Source organism: Cupressus sempervirens, chromosome 10 (genome assembly GCF_028749045.1).
Source record: "Cupressus sempervirens isolate cs-2001-9-10 chromosome 10, ASM2874904v1, whole genome shotgun sequence".
NCBI lineage: Eukaryota > Viridiplantae > Streptophyta > Pinopsida > Cupressales > Cupressaceae > Cupressus > Cupressus sempervirens.
The window spans coordinates 222,363,107-222,384,401 of record NC_143127.1 but is presented as its reverse complement, the minus strand read 5'-3'; the positions used below and the strand labels follow the sequence as shown (position 1 = coordinate 222,384,401).

The 21,295-nt window shown below is 31.3% G+C and overlaps 1 protein-coding gene across 1 annotated transcript; it reads left to right on the top strand.

Moving 5' to 3' along the window:
• Positions 1-17,567: 17,567 nt before the first annotated feature.
• LOC149533431 (AP2/ERF and B3 domain-containing protein Os01g0141000-like) lies at positions 17,568-18,489 on the top strand. Its single transcript, XM_089805860.1, has 2 exons — positions 17,568-17,576; positions 17,719-18,489. The coding sequence occupies exons 1-2, from the start codon at positions 17,568-17,570 to the stop codon at positions 18,487-18,489; spliced, it is 780 nt and encodes a 259-aa protein (XP_089661986.1).
• The last annotated feature ends 2,806 nt before the right edge of the window (positions 18,490-21,295 follow it).

Below are 21,295 nucleotides of genomic sequence, written 5' to 3'. Positions count from 1 at the left end.
CAATGAAATATCAATCCCACATACCTTTTGATTGCCTAGTTGGGGTTGATGTGATCACTTGATCCATTGGATGAAGTGACCTCATCTAAACTTGATGTGCTACAATCTTCCTTTTTCTTCCATTTCTTGTTCATCTACACTTTGAATTTCTCAATATCAATCTTCTCTTTGCCTTTGTTAAATTCACTACTAGGTGTTTTTGACCTTGTTGGACAATTATCGCTAATGTGACCAGTCTTCAAATAGCCAAAACATGTAGTTTGACTCAACCATCTACTGTAATCACTTTTGAAATATGTTCTAATGTAATTCTCAACAACATGGCCATACTCTTGAAAATAGTGACAACTATACCTTGTATTGTAATCCCAATTGTAGGGTTTTCCATTGTGTTGTACCTTTTTTCTCTTTTTAGATGTCCACTTGGCATTAGATCTACATTCATATGCTTTGTGTCCATACTTCTGATAATTGTGGAAATATCCTTCAAATATTTGTGTGCTTATAGTTTGAATTTATGTGTTTGATTCCATTGTTTGTTTCACTTATGACACTAACCCATGAACTTTTGCTTAGGGTTTTAATTTGCATTGTTGCTCATGAAAATATTTTCTTTATGACCTATCTTTCCACAATTATGACAAGTGGGTTTGTAGTTCTTATCATTGTTGTTTCATTGTTCACCACTTTTAGATGATTATCCTTCTTTAGTATTGGTGTTTTCTAATCCAACAGTATCATTGTTAGATCTAGGAGATCTCATCAGTTTCTCAAAGTACTTGATGGCTTTGTTAGGTTTGTTGAAACTTTTAGAAAATTATTTTTCTCTTCTTAGATCATTTCTTAGTTGTTCATTTTTTAACTTCAAGGTTTTGATCTCAATGTCCTTACCATTCAATTTATGATTGCAATCATCACTTGATTCATTGTTTCCAACTGGATGCTAGCAATCCTATGTACCTCTGATGTCTTCTCTTCCAGTCTGTTTGTCAATATCCTTTTGTCATCTTCAATCATGACTCTGTCTTTCTCAACTTTCTTTTTCTACTTGGTCACCTCACATGATTGGACTTCTTGTTCTATCTTAGGATTTCTAACCTCTTTATTTAGAGCACCATTCTTTTCTATCAAATCTATAACTACTGCATCAAATTCACTTGAGTTTCCATCTACAAACAATTTAGTAGTGTCTTCCTCTTGATAATGTGTGTCGTACTCCACAATAGATATCTCTTTCCTTCTCTTTAATGAGTGTATTAACTCATCTCTTGCTTCATTCAGCTGATGTAGGGCAAGTTGGATTTCAAAATTTTAGTTCTCAATGACTTTTCCCAACTTGTAGACTTCCATCTTCAAGATCTTTCCTCAAAGCTACAAATATTTCCTTTTTAGAGAACAAGGTTCTAATACCAATTGTTGGAAATACAATAGTGAAATTAAACTCTGGCGGGGGGGGGGGGGGGGGGGGGGGGTGAATCAGTCCTTCAAAACTTCAACCATTTAAACATTCACCACACATCCATCTCACAATTTTCATGTAAACTGAAATACCAAACTAAGCATATTCATTCATAGCCTGAAACATAAAAAATTCTTCACATATGACACAAAATATTTGGTTACCCATAAACCCTCCAATGAGAAGGTAAAAATGGGGTGGGGATGACACCCACAAATCTTCACTATAGTAGTTGTAAAGTGTATTCAATGAAGGTTACAATGTTTGATTGTAAACTATGATCTACCTTGCGAAAGGCCTACCTTGTTAAAGGCTTACAAAGATTGTTAGATCTTACCCTGTTAAAGGATTTCAACACCCTATTAGAAGTGTACCTAGTTAAAGGACTTCAACTTACAATGAAGTAAACACACTATCAAAGGATTTACAAAATCATGCTAGGACTACTTGGTTAAGAGATTTTATTGATTCACCTATTAGAATGTCTCAGCCTTCATCATTGAGTTAGCACCTCTCTGCTAGATATTAGATCACCTCTTTCTTGATGTATACTTGATCCTCTCTAATTAGATTTATCACTTATGTTCTCTATGCTTTCCTCTATTCTCTCTAACTAATTATATAATTCATATCTTAATCACAACTCCTTAGTCACCATGAATGCTCTATCTATGCATGAAAACTTCTCTCTTCACTCCTTAAACTCTTTACAGTTTGTCCTCCTTAAGAAGGCCTAGGTGACTTAGGGTTAGGTAAGAATCAATGATTGTGATTTACCCATTTTTTTGTTTAGTACATCCCTCAATTTGATTGGTTACATTTATTTTAGAGGGATCCTCAATATATATTCATTCTTATCATCTAGAATCGCAAAACAATCCTTAAATTGGCCCAAAAAGGTTTACGTAGGAGTTTGTGCAATTAGAAAAAACTATGTCCAAAACTGTTTACTCAACACTTAAAGCCTTTGATGGTCAACATCCACTATATCTTTAATGTTGTAACTTGTCTTCTAAATGACTCAGTACCCACTATTCACTCAACATCTAAATCACTCGACATATACTAACTTGCTCATCACTAGAGTGACTTGGCACTAACTGTCTACTTGGTGCATACTGGTGCTCGGTACATACTGCATATTTTGCTCAGTATGCATTATCTCACAACTTATGCTCAATGTACACTACGTACTTGGCATGCACTTTATGAATATGACTAAGAGTGTAGTCATTCATATATCAAAACCAATTTGAGATTAATACTATCCTTCATCAAATATCAGGGGTAGTGTAAATGTTGAGAAGATTGAAGATGATTTTGGAACCCTATCATCAATTTCACCTAGAGATTTAGCTATTTAGGATGTCAGATCCTACTATCTATATAGAGTAGAAGAGATTAGAGATTTTGAGATACGGATAGCTTATGAGAAGCTATGCAAAAATGGAGTATTAAAAGAAGAAGAAAAAATTGTTGCTAAGAAAGGGCTTAGCCATGCCCTAGGGTTCCCAAAGGTTTTCAAGGTTGAATGGATAAAATTCATGTTGAGTTGCATCCATGATATGAAGATATGGCTAGAGGGAGGACCAATCAAAATCAACAAGCCTATAATTTGTTGAGTGACTACTTACCCTAATCTGGATCAACCAAAGAGCATAAGGAGTACAGTAAGGAATGAAATTAAAAAGCTAACCAAAGTGAAGTGGAATGTTAGAGGGATGTTAATTGATGGGATTGAAGATCCTATAATTGAATTCGCAGTTCATGTGATAGCACACAAATTTTACCAATCTATAAGATTGAACAACATGTTGTGCATTGTAGTAGATTTGTGCTATAAATTTCTCAAGAAGGATCATGCTTATGACATTGATGAGCTACAGATGTAACAATTGACAAAAAACTTGGAAGTTGTAAGGAAAGAAAATAATACATCATGTAAGTTTTAATCTTTGCTAGTATGTATATTTTTCTATGTACATAATTCATTTCCTATGGTTGCGATAGTTGCATGGGATAGAAGATGATCTACTATGGAGTAGATAAATGACTTGATTAATAGGTTGGGAGAAAATTTTGAGGCTATAATGGATAATTATTTTGAAGAATTCAAAATCAAAATGAGAAATAAAATGAGGATCCCTAAGACAATCATTGATAAATATTATGATGAGATATGCTTTGTAGTTGATATAAATTATGTGCATGCTCAGGGAGTAATACCAAGGATTACATGGTTAAGGCCTATGACTTATGAAGTAAATGTTGATGAGGTTACATCAACAATGACTACACTTTTGATTGAAGACGTTGATGAGAATGTCAATCAATTCAACACATATGAGACAATAATGGCAGAACTAACTACAATAAATGCCTAAGGAAAAAATGAAAAGGAAGAGAAAGAGTCTTGAGAACAAAGATAATGAAGAAGGGGAAGGATCAGAACAACTTGATAAAGATGATGAAGGAAAAGGAAGGAATTGGCAATTGCTGAACCTAAGGAAACAAAACAAAGGAAAGTAATAATTGTTGATCCTAAGGTAAAAGCTGATCTTAGTAGAGATGTGAAGAAGGTTCTCACACCTCAGATGCCAAAAGTAAATATTGCAACAAGATCAAAGACAAATCAGCCCTTAGCTATGAAAATGAAAGGAAGTCCACCAAAGAAGAGACCAGCTAGCTCACCAACGCAGAATATACAAGAGAGGCCGAGGAGGAAACTAATCATAGTACAAGAGGAGGAGGTAGATGATGAAAAAATTGAGTCTAATGAACCAATAAAATTGAAAATCATAAAAGACTCCCCCCAATGACTATGGATCAAGTATGTGAAAGTATTAGGGAATCAACAAATATTACAGGATTCAAGGGTATTCTTATGATTATTTGAATAATGATGATCAAGTTAAGATTGAAGAAGCTATGATTGATATGATGATCAAATTTAGATGTTCACCATTGGAACTAGGAGATGAGTTCCCAGTGGGCTAGTATAACTAGCTAGATGCTAAATGGAAGTGGGCACTATCCACAAAAAAACAAATAAGAGAAACTACATTGGCACAAGCTATGCCAGATTTGGGGAAGACACATATGTCTATAGCCCTAAAATATTTTGTAAAGAAATTAATGCTAAGAGATATGACATATAAATTTTTAAAAATAAAACTCATGAAGTTGAGCAAGACAATACTTAGATTTGGAAAGAAGCATTAGGACTACTTACTCCAACAATAGGAGAAATCAGAGATGGTAGAGATGTGATTGAATTTGAAGATGCATATAAGGAAGAGGTTGATAAACTAAAAGAAGAAATAATGCAACTAGTAAAAAAGTGTGAACAACTAGACGTTGTAACCATTGAAGATGTTTTTGACACACCTCCACCGAACCAAAATATACTGAGGAAGACATGTATAATCTAATGTTAGACACAAATCTACCTTGTACAAATTTAGTTTTGTTTAAAAAATTAGATTATTCAAAGATTGATAGTGTGAAGGTTACATCAATTATAGAGGATACAAGTGTTGAGCAAAAGGGTAAGGCTATAATTGTGTTTTCACATTTAACTTGTATGCATATTCTTTAAAAAGAGATGAAGATAGAAGAGGTCAAAGGCATAAAGTCAACAGAAGAAGAGGTGAAACCAAAAGAGCAAGAAGCTCCATAGCTGTTATACAACTACCGAGTGCAAAACCTACTAAATCATTGGAAAGAACACCTAACAATAGGTGATACCTAATCAAGGGAGGCAATAATAGGTATTGATTAGTTGAGAAGGGGAAACAAGTATAACTATCACTATCTAGTGATACAACCCTAAGATCTTAGGTTTTGACTCAATTAGATCAATTGGAAGATGAGTATGTAAGTCTAGATGAGGCTACTTTACCCATGTATGAATTGAATAATTTGACACTAGATAAAATATAGGAATTAAAAACTGTATTGAGCCATAGGGAAAAGAAAGAACAACTAAGAAGAGAGCACAAGCTAAAACATGCATTACATACTGTGAAAGATATTTTTGTGGATGAATTTGGCATAATTGACTTAGATGGTTAGCATCATCAGCTAGGGTATATAGTTGACAAAGTTCAAGTAGATAAGATATAGAAACCAACAATAAATTGATGTAGTGGTTTGAAAGAAGATTTGAGCATAAAGTATTTGCGAAAGTCTCTCACAAACTTGTAAATAGATAAGAAAAACATTCCAACCTAGTCACACAGTTAGAAACCATTTTGAAGACCATTTATTCATTATACACAAAGTTGTGTAATGTTGAGGCTTTTACACTGGAGAATCAATGTTCTATTGATTTATTACATGTTGATATGAGAAGTGTTATTTCATTGGGCAAGAATGTAAGTTCAAGCTCACTCTCATACAATAAGTTGACATCTGGTCAGTAGAGGTTAGTCGAGCTCATGACTATAGATATTGAAATAAGAAATAAGTTGATAATAATTGAATTTCAGTTATTACACCATTTGGATATAATTTAGAAAGAAGTGTCTATTACACAGACTATTTTGGAGGACACATATTTTTCACATATTGAAGGTCTAATTGATCTAGTTGTTGAGCTAGAAATTTAGTTTTAAGTTTTGGAGAAGGTAAAGGATCAGTGGAATATAGGCTATGTAGAAATTTTGGCAAGCCATCAACAATTTTGTGCTAAGCACAAGCTAACCCTAGTAGCCCCAAGTCATCAATGACAAAAACAAGGGGGAAATGTATTACCAAATGAAAAGAAGGGAGAAATGGAATGAAAACAAGGAAATAAAAATAGACATAAGATGGCATAGCATCAGATGTCATTTTACAAATTCAAATTCTAGTCTCAAGGGGAGTATTTTTGAATAAAATGACTATTTAGGACAAAGTGTTTTTGCCACTAATGTCAAAGGGGGAGATTGTTGATCTCTATGACTATGATTTTCTATTAGTGTCTAAACACTTAGTCATTTACTAGGAAAGGATCATTAATACATTTTGACTCATTTTTTTACCAAAATTGGTTAAATTTTTTACTTATATTGGTCAAATATTTGACCAATTGTTTTGTCTCTATTTTTTTCATCAAAATGTCAACACACATGTTGGTTGAAAATGTCCTACTTGTCACTAAGAACATTCATCACATATGACACAAAATATTTGGTTACCCAGAAACCCTCCAATGAGAAAGTAAAACTAGAGTGAGGATGACACCCACAAATCTTCACTACTACAGTTGTAAAGTGTATCCAATGAAGGTTACAATGTTTGATCATAAACTATGATCTACCTCTTGAAAGGTCTACCTTATTAAAGGTTTACAAATATTCTTAGATCTTACCCTATTAAAGGATTTCAACACCCTGTTAGAAGTCTGCCTGGTTAAAGGACTTCAACTTGCAATGAAGTAAGCACCTTGTTAAAGGATTTACAAAATCCTACTAGGACTACTCAATTAAGAGATTTTACTGATTCACCTATTAGAATGTCTCAACTGTGATCCTTCGATTAGCACCTCTTTGCTAGATATTATATCAACTCTTTCTTGATGTATACTTGATCCTCATTGATTAAATGTATCACTTTTGTCCTCTCTTCTTTCCTTTATTCTCTCTAACTAATTATGTAATTCATATCTCAATCACAACTCCTTAGTCACCATTAATGCTCTGTCTATGCATGCAAACTTCTAGACCTCACTGAAAGTTCATGTTTTTTGGCACAAGTAGAGGAAAGTTGGTTATTGCATAAAAGAATGTGTCATGTAAAATTTGATAATTTGGATACTATAAGTAACAACCAAAGAGTAAGAGGTATTCCAAATCTGAAGAAACCTGAAATTGCCATATGTAAAAAAAGGTGAGACTGGAAAGACAGGAAAAATGAGCGTCAAAAGTAAGGATTTCAATACTGAAGAAGTCTTGGAACTAGTTCATATAGATCTTTGTGGACCAATAGGTATAGAGAGCTACACTAGAGACAGATTTTTCATTTTTTTGTTGATGATTATTCTAGGATGATGATAGTAATGTACTTAAAATACAAATTTGAAGCTTTTCAAAAGTTCAAGTGGTATCTAGCTAGAGTTGAAAAAGAAATAGGAAAGAAGTTAAAATGTCTAAGGTCAAAAAGAGGAGAAGAATTTATCTCTAATGAATTCAATGAGTTATGCAATGAAAAAGGAATCAAAAGACATGTATCTACACCTGGTACACCTCAATAGAATGTCATAGTAGAAAGAAGAAATATATCCATTATGGATTGTGCAAGAACATTGATGTTAGAGAAAAATGTTGCAACCAAATACTAGAAGGAAGCAATCAGCACAACTATTCATACCCTAAACAAAGTTCAACTAAAGAAAGGTACAGATCAAACACCTTATAAAAAATGATATGGTTATAAACCCAATGTCTCTTATATCAAAGTATTTGGAAGGAAATGTTATATCTTGAAAGAATCAAGTAAAGGAAAGTTTGATGCAAAAAATGATGAAGGCATATTCCTAGGCTACTCCAACAAGAGCAAAGCATATAAATGCCTAAATCTTTCTACTCACAAGGTTATAGAAAGTGTACATGTAAAAATTGATGAGTTTGTAGAAAAGAATGAAGAATAAAGAAGCAACCTAAAAACTACATAAATTTTTTTTACCTTAAGCATGATACTTTACCAAAGGTAGAAACAAATGTGATTGGGAAAAAGCAGCTAACACCACCCGAGTCACTTAAGTTTGTAGTTCAACCTGAGTTGCAACCAGTGCAGCCCGAGTTGTAGCCAGAGCAATCTGAGTTGGAGATAGTTTAAATGAAGGATGGCATTTACATTACTCAGTCAAAATATATCAAGGATATAGTGAAGACCTTTGGAATGGAAGATTCCAAATCAGTTGGAACACCTATCTCTACTAGACATAAACTATCCAAGGATGATGGTTTGAAGGAGGTAAACCAAACTACCTATAGATCTATGATTAGGAAACTTCAATATGTTTTTGATGAAGAGCACCAGTAGAGGAGCATTATTTCTTGGAAAGAGGCTAGTATCATGGACAAGCAAAGAGAAGAATTGCATCTCTTAGTCTATAGTAGAAGAAGAATACATTGTTGCAACAGTTAATTATTCCAACATAATGTGGATCAAGAAACGGTTTTCAGGAATGAAGGAAGAAATCAAGGATCTAGTGGTTATCTATTGAAATAACACAAGTGCAATCAATATATCCAAAAATTGAGTGATGCACGCGAAGACAAAGCACATTGCAATCAAGTATCATTTTTTGAGAGAATTAGTTCAAGATAAAGAGGTAAGACTGGAATATGTGAACATAAAGGAGCAAGTTTCTAACATATTTACCAAACCATTACCTAAGGATGATTTTTTGTATCTAAGAGGAAAGCTAGGGATCATTTCCCTATCTGATGCTCACTAAAGTACATATTAGTGATGCATTGACCAAAGTTCATTGAAGATCTATCAAGTTGATGCAAAGAAGTTAGAGCTCATTGCACATAAATCAGTACATCAATTACATTATTAAAAAAATTCATTGTGTTAAGTCTTTGACATTTGATGTCAAAGAGGGAGAGATTGAATCATGTCATATATTCATTTAGGGAGAAATTGATAGAAGAATCGGAGGAAGTGATCTGTATATCAACAAGAGGGAGAACTTGATTTGATGGAGTCTAAAGATAAAATGCCAAAGGGAGAATCTCAGATGTAGTTCTCATGGTTGAAGAATCAAAATCAAACTTAGGATATTTTCACCAAAGTTTTTTTTATGAAATGCTTTATTTTCATCAATGTCAAAGAGGGAGATTGTTCATAACAATTATTCAATTGTATATTGTCATTGATGTTACACAAATGTTATACTCTAACCAAGCACTTCCACTTGGAACCAAGCTCACAAGATTCCAGCATTAGCCAAGAAATTTTTTAGAAGCTAAGTTTTGTGATCAAGTGAAAACTAAGATAGGTTGGTTACCAAAAGGATTCCTTTGTAAACTAAGTCAAGTCAATTACCAAAGGGGTTCAGTATAAACCGAGTTAGGTCGGTTACCAAGGAACTCAATGGTAACCAAGTGACCCAGTTTTAGTGCCAACCAACCTATAACAGAATAACTTTATTTATTATTTGGTTTTTGCAAGCTGGCTTAGTGAATGTTTTTTTATTTGTAAGGGTATTCAAGCTGACTTGACATTGGATTTCATATATATGAAAGGTCAAGTTGTGGATTGAAATATGAAGTTGTGGAAGAAGATAAGATGTGAATTAAGAAGGATATTTTATTAAGGGTAGAACATCCAAAGAGTTGCAAAGAATATTCTGATTAGGGAGGATCCAGAGGATAAACTAGAATAGTTATTTGAATTTGCAAACCAGTTGATTCATCAATCAGGTTAATCATTATTACTCTCTAAAAATTGTAGTAGTAAAGAAATCTCTTAATAAAGTTGACTTAACAAACATTTTTGTAAATCCTCTAGCAAGGTGGCATTTCTAGATTGAAGTCTCTTAAGACCTCTAATAAGGTAGCTCCTAATAGGGTGATTCAAAAACTTTAATAAGGTCGCACCTAATAGTGTGTTTTGTAACCTTTAATAAGGTTGGCTCCTAATAGGGCTCACTTCATAAGAGTGAAAATTAATAACTAGTTGCATTGGTGGTTTTCCCAAATTTGGTTTCTACGTTAAATATTGGTGTCTCTTGTCTTCGTGTTATTTTCTTATTGCTTTTTCTTTTTGTAACTAAGTTACTAAAGATTAATACACATTAATATCTCAAGATTACTTTGTTATTCGAGTTACAGTGAATATCTAGTTCTAATAGAGTTGTAAGTTAAAAGGAAGTTTGCACTGACATCTAAGGGATTTGGAATTGTTTTAGTGGTAATTGATTCACTCCTCCCCTCTCAAGTACTTCTCTTATATTTCCAACAATTAGAGCATCCACTATCAATTATCCATTTGTCACTTTTATTCACATGTAAAATTAAAGCAGTTTTCTCATCTTCATCATAATCTTCTTTCATAGCAACATAGACAACTTCATCATCATTACTTTCAAATTTAGTGTTAGTTTCTTCTTTAACAATATAACAAGATTTCTTACCTTTGTCATCCTTGTTCTTCTTGTAGTCTCAGCCATCTCTCCTTCATTTGTACTTTCTTTCCTTTCTTTTATCCTTGTCTTCTTTGTCAAGACACCTTGTAGCTATATGACCAACCTTATTGCATGAAAAACAAATTATAGGTAATTTACCTTTGTATTTACCTCTACCTCTTCCAAATCATTTTTCAATAAGTACTTCAAGTTCACTAATCTGATCATTAGAAGTGTCACTACCACTCTTCACATGTTTCCCTTTTCTTTTTCTAAGAACCAATTGTGACTTAAAAGAAGATTCAATAGTAGTAGGTGTGTAGTTATCAAAATTAGACATCTCAAAAGAAGTAAGTCTACCAATTACACCTTCCAAAGTCAAATTGTTACTTGGAGTACATCTCAACTCTTGTATTGTAGAAAACCTAATGGCATATATAGGAAGTAGAGTTCTCAATACCTTTCTTATCACTATTTCATATTTGATCTCTCAATTTACACCTTGAATAGCATTGGAAACTTCCTTGATTCTTGTACAATACTACACTATGTTCTCACCATCCATAATTGTCATTTCATCAAATTTTCCTCTCAAGCTCTCTGATTTGGCTCTCAAAACATTATCATCTCCTCCATATATGGTCTTTTGTTTATCCCAGAACTGTTTTGCACTATCACATTATTTTATGTCATCAAACTCGACATATCTTAGGGATGAAGCAATCTCCAACATTACATGATTGTGTTCTTGCCTTTCTTTTAGTTGTTGAGCAGTCAGAGAAACAGTTGTTATCTTCACATATTCATTTTCAACAAATTTTATTGTTGTATCATAAATACTAGATACATGTAGACTCATCAGTGTTTTCCATGTAGAAAAGTTCTCCTTGTTTATCTTTGGTACCTCCCTTTTTTGATTCATGATCTTTAGCTTTAAGTACCTTCAAACTTTTCTTTTTAAGCACCAACTACTCTAATACCAATTGTTAGAATGTTTAGAATAACAGAGAGGGGGGAATGAATCATTTACTCAAGCTCCATAAGTACCATTTGAATAGTCAAACATTTAAACATTATATGTTCTACTTAATGTATTGTAACTTGGTCTCTACTATAATCTAAATAAAAATATTAACTTTCAGTTCATTGTCCTAAGATAATAGACTTTGTTGAATATAAACATGTAAATGTAAAATACCATAAAACATTCAACACAAGTTTGACACTAGGATTTAACATGGAAACCCAATTTGGAAAAAACTACTAGCAAGATGTCACCATTTTTTCACTCTTTTGAAGTGATCCATGTTAGGAGCCAACCCTATTAAAGGTTACAATACACACTGTTAAATGTGACCTCGTTAGAGGATTTAATCACCCTATTAGGAGTGGCCTTGTCAGAGGACTTTAGAACATTTCATTAGAATTTCACCTTGTTAAAGAATTTAAACAAACTATTAAGTCCTTGATGACTGTCAGGTCAACCTTTGATTAAAAGGATTTCAATACAAGTTGTTTACAATGATTAGAAAGAAATTAGTGGGATTTGATATGTATGATTACAACTCACTTTGTAGTTTCAGATCTTTGTTCAGTTCATGTGTTGATTCCCTAATAAGTCTTCCTTGTCATCTTTGTCCTTGATTTGCTTGGCAACCCTTCAAGCAATCAACCTTCTCTTCACAAAAAACTTAAGCCTTTTTCTTAGATTCACTTATCAACCTTAGCAACTTTGTTCAATCTTATTGGAAACATGTACAACTTCTCTGTCTTATTCTCTTCTTTGTATATCTCATTCATGCTCATATTAAAGTTTGACATTATATCTCCATAAATAGGTAATTCTGGTCCTTTTCCATTTTCACAATCACCTTAGATCTCAAGGTTCATGATTTGATTCATTGAGTTCATTTTAGCTATACATCTCCTTCTTTTCTAGAAATTTCTCATCAAATTCATCTCTTAGATTGTTTACCTAATCCTCTCCTTGAATTAACTGATCCAACTGATGAATCCTTATCTTCAACACACTTTCCATATCCCAAGAAATCAACTGAGTCAGTTGGAAATCATGATTTGTCATATGCATTGAAAAATTTGTCGCTTGGCCATTACTAAGTTCTGACACTTGATCATCAATAAATTGGTTGATCACTATAGAACTTCTAGCTTGACATCAATATAGTTTTCTTAGTAAATACTGATTCTTAGCCAACACTAATTTTACTCAACACTTATTGTGGCTCAGTTGACACTAGCATCACTCAGCGTGAACTTCAAAGTTCCTTGATCTTTTACTCTTTTGCTTGGTCAAGTCTTATATTAGTGATCTGACTTGGCTTGCACTGTCAAGACTTGAACATCCACATTATTTAAACAATCAATTTGTTTTGTCAAAGTCTAACTAATCAAATGTCCATTGCAACTTCCTTTTCATAACTCAACATTTCCTCTAGGTGCTTTTGTTATGAGCAATTTCTCAATTCCTCTTCATCAATCAAATAGATATGGCATTTAGATCAAGTAGAAACATGTCTTATAAGATTAAATGAAATCTCGAGATCAATGCTTCATTCCAACTTACATCTATTTATATGAGCCTTGATCTACTTCTTCCATGTTGTTTCTAGAGATGAGCATCTAAATACTTTGAATTAATTAACTAATTACATGGATAATCAATTTTAATTATCAATCTCCGACTATGTGTTTTGATCTTATCAAGGAAATAAAATGTCTCAGAGTTTTAATATCAACTTTGTAAAATTTTACATTCAAGCTAGTACCACAATAGAATAATTCAATGGTTTACCATTTTATAATAGGCTATAATATATGTTAGCCTTGATACTTTTAAATGAGAGCATCGTGGAATTTCTTCCTAACCAAACATGTCATTTTTTTTAGGTTTATGCAATAATATGCCCTCTAGGCATTGCATATGTTGAGATATTTCATAGATTGTTGGGCAACAACTCTTCCCTCACAATCACAAGAATTTTATATTATTTTCATTTTTTGATAATTCTAGTATCAAGTTTAATACTAAATCAAGTTTGTGACTTGCATACTTTTTTTTATTCTAAGTGGATTTGAGTAATTGAATTGGATTATAAAGCTTTGGTAGGAGCTTAATCTCTTGGGCAAACAAGAAATGATTACTAGTTTCCTTCTACAAAGTACATTTTAATTGGGCATTCATCCTATGAACTGATTCAAGCAAAAGATTAATCAAAGTTGTTGGTCTTGTTTAGGCTAGTAAGTTGTAGTGGAAACTAAAAGCACAAGTCAAACTCAAAAATCAAAGGAAGATGACATTATTTCAAATGGGTTGTTTATATACCCCTCACAATATTTCAGAGCTCAAAAAACAAAGATGACATAATTCAAAATTTTCCACTTAGTCATTCAAATAAGCCCCCCAATTTGAATATGGAGATAACCTCAACAAAATCCCCCAACAAAAAGCCTCAAATTTTGGTTTCAAAATTAGGACTTTGAAGATGTCAGAATGAAAAAGTGGAGTGTGGTTAGATCAAGCATAATGAACATGAAACCCCATGAACAATAAAATGGGGCCTAATCGAGCATCTAATTATAAGTGATTATAATCTAGGATAGTACACAACTAATAATTGGTAATGATGGATATGAAACCAATGCTTAAGGTAATTGTGTATTTTTTATAGTGATGGGAACTAATAGATTCAACTATTTAATACTCAGGGTCTAAAGAGATATCAGAGATCTTGTTGAGAGAAGGGGGTAAATTCTTTCTAAGTACAGCCTACAAGTTTGACTTTCTATGAGAGGACACGTAAGTAGGAACATCAAGAGTGAACTAAGGCTTAGGCCTAAGCCTAGGGATGACCCTAATCATGGAAGCTTAGCACTATCAAGTATAAGCATATATAGTGATATTAAGGTATAGCCAACATGGTAATTATGATATTGTTTTAATTAATTCTAAATCAAAAGAAAGATTTTTTATTTGATTAAATTAATAATCAATAATAAGTTTTTAAAATTTACATTGATAAAAAAATAGATTTGTATTATTTATTTATTTATTTATTATTATATTAAAAATGAAAATGAAGAAATTTCATGTGTTTACTCCCTTTGTACTATTGCAAAATTAATAAACATGGCCATTCCAAAAAAACATATTGTGAGTAATTTAATATAAATTTACAAGAGATATATATGACTTGAAATACACTTACATATTATTATACATGTCTTTGAAAGAAAAGCTTCAATTTATTACAATTTATATAGTTTATATAATAATAATTAACTAGCAGTTGCATGCTTTTGTGCTTGCAACGATAAGTTGGTAAGTGCTTGATAATAAAATTATTTTAAAAAATCTAATCTTATTTGAACAAATTAGATATTTAGTAATTTTCAATTTAAATAACATAATATTTACTAAAATATATTAAATAAATTAATAAATATTATTTATTTAAATTCAATTTTTCAAATATGAAAAAATAATCATTTTTAAAAATTCCATTAAAAAATCTATTATGAAAAATTAAGAAGAGAAATAATAATAATATGAAAAATAACCTCTCTAACAAATATTCTATTGACTAAATAAATTATAGAAACTAAAAAATATATATTTAAAAAAAAAAAACTAATAAAAAAAAAAAAAATCAAAATAATTTAAAAACTAAAACCTAAATCAATTTCAAAAGGAAAAAGTTAAATAAATAGAGCTAATGTGAAGATCGTGGAGATTTTAAATATAATCTTATGTGAACAAATTAAATTATTAATAATTTTCAATTTAAATAACATAATATTTATTAAAATCTTTTAAATATATTAATATATATTATTTATTTAAATTCAATTTATCAAATATGAAAAAAATCATTTAAAAAAAAAAAACCCTCATCAAAAAATTAATAAAATAAAGTTTAAAAAATTAGCAACATCTATAACAAATATTATATTGACTAAATAAATTATAGAAACTAAAAACTAATATTTAAAGAAAAAACTAAAATCTAAATCAATTTTAAAAATAAAAAATTAAATAAATAGATATCACAAGATGAGCTAATGTGGAATAAAAAGTTGTTATTTTTTTAAATAAATAAAAAAATAAAAACAATAGTTAAAAGTGGAGATAATAATAAATATCAAAACAAGAGTTAAAAGTGGAGTGAGAGAAAAACTGATCAGTAAATAATTAATGGGAAGACTTTACAATTTTTCTGTCAAAAATTCAATTTCTAGAAACAAAGTTCCAGCATTCTTGATAACCAAACTGCTTTTGGAAAAGCTCTTAAGGAGCTGCTCAAGGAAATACATGAGAATAGAGGTCCCTTTTGTGATGAACATGACTTCTTTGCTCACACTCTCAAGCGGAAGAAAGTCGTGTGGATGGAAGGAGAGTTGGGATGGACAACTTGGTTCGATGATCATGATGATGTTTTGGAATAGCTTTTCTATCTCCTCTTTTTGTAATCTCACTAGAACTGCTACTTAATGTGTTAGTTGGCTATTTCTAGCTGATTGTTTGACTTTGATCTGGGTGGTTGAGGCTTGCCTCCTCCCCGCTTTTGATACTGTACCTATTTTTTGTTCTCTCGATTATTTAATTTAAAAAAAATAATAAATCATGTAGCTTTTGCTGAGTTACCTATTAAAAAAATAGAGATCACAACATGAGCTGAGATTAAGTAATTATTTTTTAAATAAATAGGAAAAGAAAAATAATAGTTTAAAGTGGAGATTTAAAATATAATCTTATGTGAACAAATTAGATTATTAATCATTTTCAATTTAAATTAAATAATATCTACGAAAATCTTTTAAATAGATTAATAAAATTATTTATTTAAATTCAATTTATCAAATATGAAAAAATAATCAATTTAAAAAACCCTATCAAAAAATCTATTACTAAAAATTAATAAGAATAATAATAATAATATGAAAAAATAACTTCTCTAACAAATATTTTATTTACATAGAAACTAAAAAAAAAAATTAATAAAAAACTAAATTAATATTTTAAAATTTTTTAAATAATCTAAAAACCAAAATCTAAATCAATTTTAAAAATCAAAATCACAAACATGAGCTAATGTGGAGATAACAACTAATAAATATCAAAATTGACCAAGGAACAAATAGCCATCGACTAAATAAATAACTATTTTACATTTATAATTAAAAAATTAATAAAGTAATGTATAAATCTTTATCAAAATAATGAAATCTAATAATAAAGAAAAAATAAAATATCAAATCAATTAAATATATAGTGATATCGTTGTTGCCTTTAAAGATTTAAAGATTTTATATAACTATTTATTATTAACTAAATTAAATTACTATATTATTATTGTTTAAGAATATATACTGGTAGTTTACTTTGCATGAATTTGATATCTTTAAATTTAAAATAAATATATTTTGAAAATAAACTAAATTAAAATATTATATTATTATTGTTTAAGAATATATACTGATAGTTTACTTTGCATGTTGCCTTTTTGGCATTACATTTATATTTTTACAAAGAGTATACACGGAGAAAACGTGCCAGAAGTTGACGCGTATCTTTCAAAACTTTAGTAAAATCTATCTTTCCAACGCTTAAATTAGAATTATTATTTTTAAGTAGAAATAAGATTTGAGTGTATCTTTCAAAACTTTAGTAAAATCTATCTTTCCAACGCTTAAATTAGAATTATTTTTTTCAAGTGGAAATAAGATTTGAGTATACTAAAAATAGCTCGCCAATAATGAATATATTTATACCCAAAAACAGATTTTAGAATTTGCTTGAAGTCGGCATGCGTATCAACTGATTTTGATAAAAAATAATCAGCTCTGAGTATTAAATGCTTGAGATTGTTGATGAAAAAGTGATTTAGTTTAGTTGGGCTTTCGAAGAAAACAAGGACAACACAGTGAGAGAGTTTTAAAATCTTGATCCGATTGTGTTTCAGATCTGGAATGGATAGGGTATTCATATATTTTTGATGTTTTAAGTTGATATTTTGAAGAACTAAAAAGTTGTTTTTGAGATCAGTTGTATATATATTTTTTTAATCAGATCACTTTTGGTGATGGCGGATGTTTAAAATTTTTAATTCTGATGTTGCAGATTATGAGGCTCGAGGAGGGTTCTCCAGAGGACGAACATGAAGAATGGTATGAAAGCCCTGATTCTTTGCCAGGTTTTTCAAGACATCAGGGTGACAATGAAAGCATTTCAATAGGGTCTAATGTAGTAGAGGCTACATCTGATAATAGTGAATTTGAGGCCGAGAGTAGAAATATTCACGGGAAAGAGGATTCTTCAGGGTTTCACGATGTTTGTCCTCTAAAGAATGGCCATTGGGGAGCACAGATATGGTTGGGTAATTTCAAGACTAGAGAAGAAGCTGTCAAGGCTTATCATGTAGCTTACATGAAGTTGAAAGGGCAAGATGATCAAATGAATTTTCCCAGTGCAGTTGCACCAGTTTCTCAAGTTGAGAAGATGATTCCAGGAGGAGGCCCTGTTATGAATAGACAACATCTATTTGAGAAGATTGTGACTAAAGGTGATCTGGGTAAACTCAAGTGGCTAGTCATCACAAAACAACATGTTGAACGTTACTTTCATAAGATAGATGCTGAATCAAGAACTTTTCTTACATTTGTGGATACTAGTAACAGTAGAGAATGGCAATTTAGATATTTAAAAGTTAGATCTGCTACATATGTACTTACAGGAGCATGGAAATTGTTTATCAAAGATAAGGGTTTGAAAGAAGGAGATTTGGTTTCTATTTCTAGGGATTGTAATATGCCGAGCAACAAATTTTATATTACGATCAATCATTATGTACAAGATCAATCTGATTCTCATGACAATGTCACAGTGGGTTAGATTACAGAACACATACATCATCCATACCATCAGAAGACAACAAATCATTTTGATGGATCTGTGCAACTTGGAAAAAGAAATGTCATGGAAAATGAAAGAGAATTTGACTCGGATAATGTTGTAAAGCTATTTGGGATTGAAATCAGTTCTAAGCAATAGGCCAAAAAAAGAATGGTTATTCAGCTTGATCAAGAAGGGAGAAGAATTGCAGAGCATATGAGTTATATGGGATTGAAATTGACTCCTAAACCAATGGACAAAAAGATGGAGGTGCAGTCTTAATGTTTAGAGTCAAAGACTGTAAAATAGAAATTGAATTTGTTAGACTAGGCAAATGAACAAATATATGAACACATAGACTTCATATTGCGGCTATAAAATAGAAATCTAGTTTGTTACATTTTTATTACATGGTTATTGTGTATCACTTATAGGTTGCTCCTCAAATCTTCAAATTGATACAATGCAATTTTCATTAGAAGTAATGAGCATTGATTGTTTAACTATATATATGGGATTTCTGCTAGCATTTCTTTGATCTTATAAGAGCTAGGTTGGGCATGATTCCATTAAGGGAGTGTTCAGTAAGATGACCGTATCTTTAGAGTTGATTATCCTAGGATGGGAAATATTCCCCCATCCTATAGAAATGTCTCATATGCGGCACACAAAACCATGTTTCATATGTTCTGACCATGACCAAATCTAATTGTTTAGCTAAAATGTGAATTAATGAACAGGATTTGTTTGATAATAAAGCTACTGCTTGTCATACAATTACCAAAATGTTTCTCATTAAAGAAAAGGTTTTGGCAAGAGTCATTGTTTTCAAGATTAGTCATGCCATGATATCTCTTGAAAAGATTTTAAATTGGAAATTTAGAGAAAAATCAATTTGAAATTTTTAGATCGACAATATAGTACATACATTCTAATGAAAAGATTTTAAACTACAAAATTTTGGTTGACAATATACATGTTGTTGGTAATCAGGGATATTAATAACAATAGTAATAATTTTGGCAGCCATGTTGCATAGCACTCGTGCCAGTCCAAGAGCATCAATCCTGGTCACCGACCAAAAGATGTTTAAAGGCTTAAATCCCATTAACACAAAAGTTGTTATTACTCTTTCTCTAAATAATGTCAACAAAATCCAAGTGTTCCTTGAGAAAAATTTTGATAGGGTACAAAAGCATAGGAGTTTCTGAGTCCTTCCTTGTTACAGATAGTGAAAGTGTTTTATATAAACATGCAGTTTTATTTTACCTTTTAGACATAATGAGAAGGATCATTTTGCTTAAGAATGGTATTAAAAGTTCTCCACCACATAATAAAATAGTACAAGAGATAATTTGGAAAGGACGATTTTGGAGAGATCTTTAAGCATCCTCTCGAGATTTTGGGAAAGAATTTTGGGCAGAGGCAGTAAATACAACTGTGTATTTAATTAGCAGAGGTCCATATTCTCGTTGATATTGTATGTGTTGGTCATAGAATTAAACCATTTCCTTCTCTCAAATTATAGGTGAAATATTTTGGTGTTGACGAAGCATGTTCTTTTGTTTTCATGCTTGTATTTAATTCGAGCTCTTAGAAACTTTTTCACTTTTCTTGAGACAGACTTGTTTAGTTGTTAGCATTTGTTGTTAAAAGATTCTTGAATGTTGTAATTCATATTAATGTATTTTTACTATATGGTTGATTAAGAATTCTGGGAAAATTAAAGAACTGAAACATGTGTTGATAATAGTGCTGGTAATAAGATTTTTAGAGGTGTTCAGATTGGATAGTTGAGTGAAAGTGAGAGTCGTAGTTCTGTTCACAGTTGTTAGATTTCAAGATTCTAGGATTATTAGTTATGAATATTTGTGTTTCTTTTTTTTAATATTTCCTGTGTGGTATTCTTTAATTTTATCATTGATGCATCAGAGCAACACTTGGTATGACACATCACGGGAGTGTTCAAGAAGATGAAAACATCTTAGATTATCGTAGGATGGGAAAAAAATCTAGTACAGAAATAGTAACATAAATGTGGCGCACAAAAGTATGTTTAATATATTTCATGTATAAGACATGAACCGAATCTAATTGTGTAGCTAAAAATATTAATTGACAGACATAATTTGTTTGATAAAAATGCTACTGCAATGCAGGTTTGTTGTCATTCGAGGTTTTGGCAACTGCACAAAGAGGGAGCCATTTTTGTCAATGCTTATAATGTCATGATGTAAAATATTTTTGAATTGGAAAGTTTTGGTTGACAATTTAAATTCTATTGTGCACAGTTGAATCCCAATAGCAATATCACAGTGTACAATTTGTTGATAATCACAATATATTGACAACTATGTTGCATTGCACTCATACCAGTACAAGAGCATCAATCTTGCTCGCTAACCAAAAAGATCTTTAAATACCATTAACACAAATTCACTAACCATCAGCTGTAGTAACAACAAAAGCCTTTGAAAGAAATCAACCTGAATTCACAATAGACAGGTTACAGAGCACGGGAGTTATCCAGTCCTTTCTTTTGGTTTTTTTCAGCATATAACCCTTTTATAATTTCTTTTTTGCTTCAGTTCGTTCGGGGATGTTAATAACCTTAGATCCCTATTTTGACAGCCATGTCGCATAGCACTCCTATCAGTCCAAGAGAATCAATCTGTGATAACCAAAAGGATGTTTAAATATTTCTGTCCAATTAAAAGAAAACCCTCCAACCATGCTCAGAAAGAAAGCCTCCAAAAGAAATATAGAATAGACAAGCGATGTCTTGTGAAGGACATTTTAAGTGTTG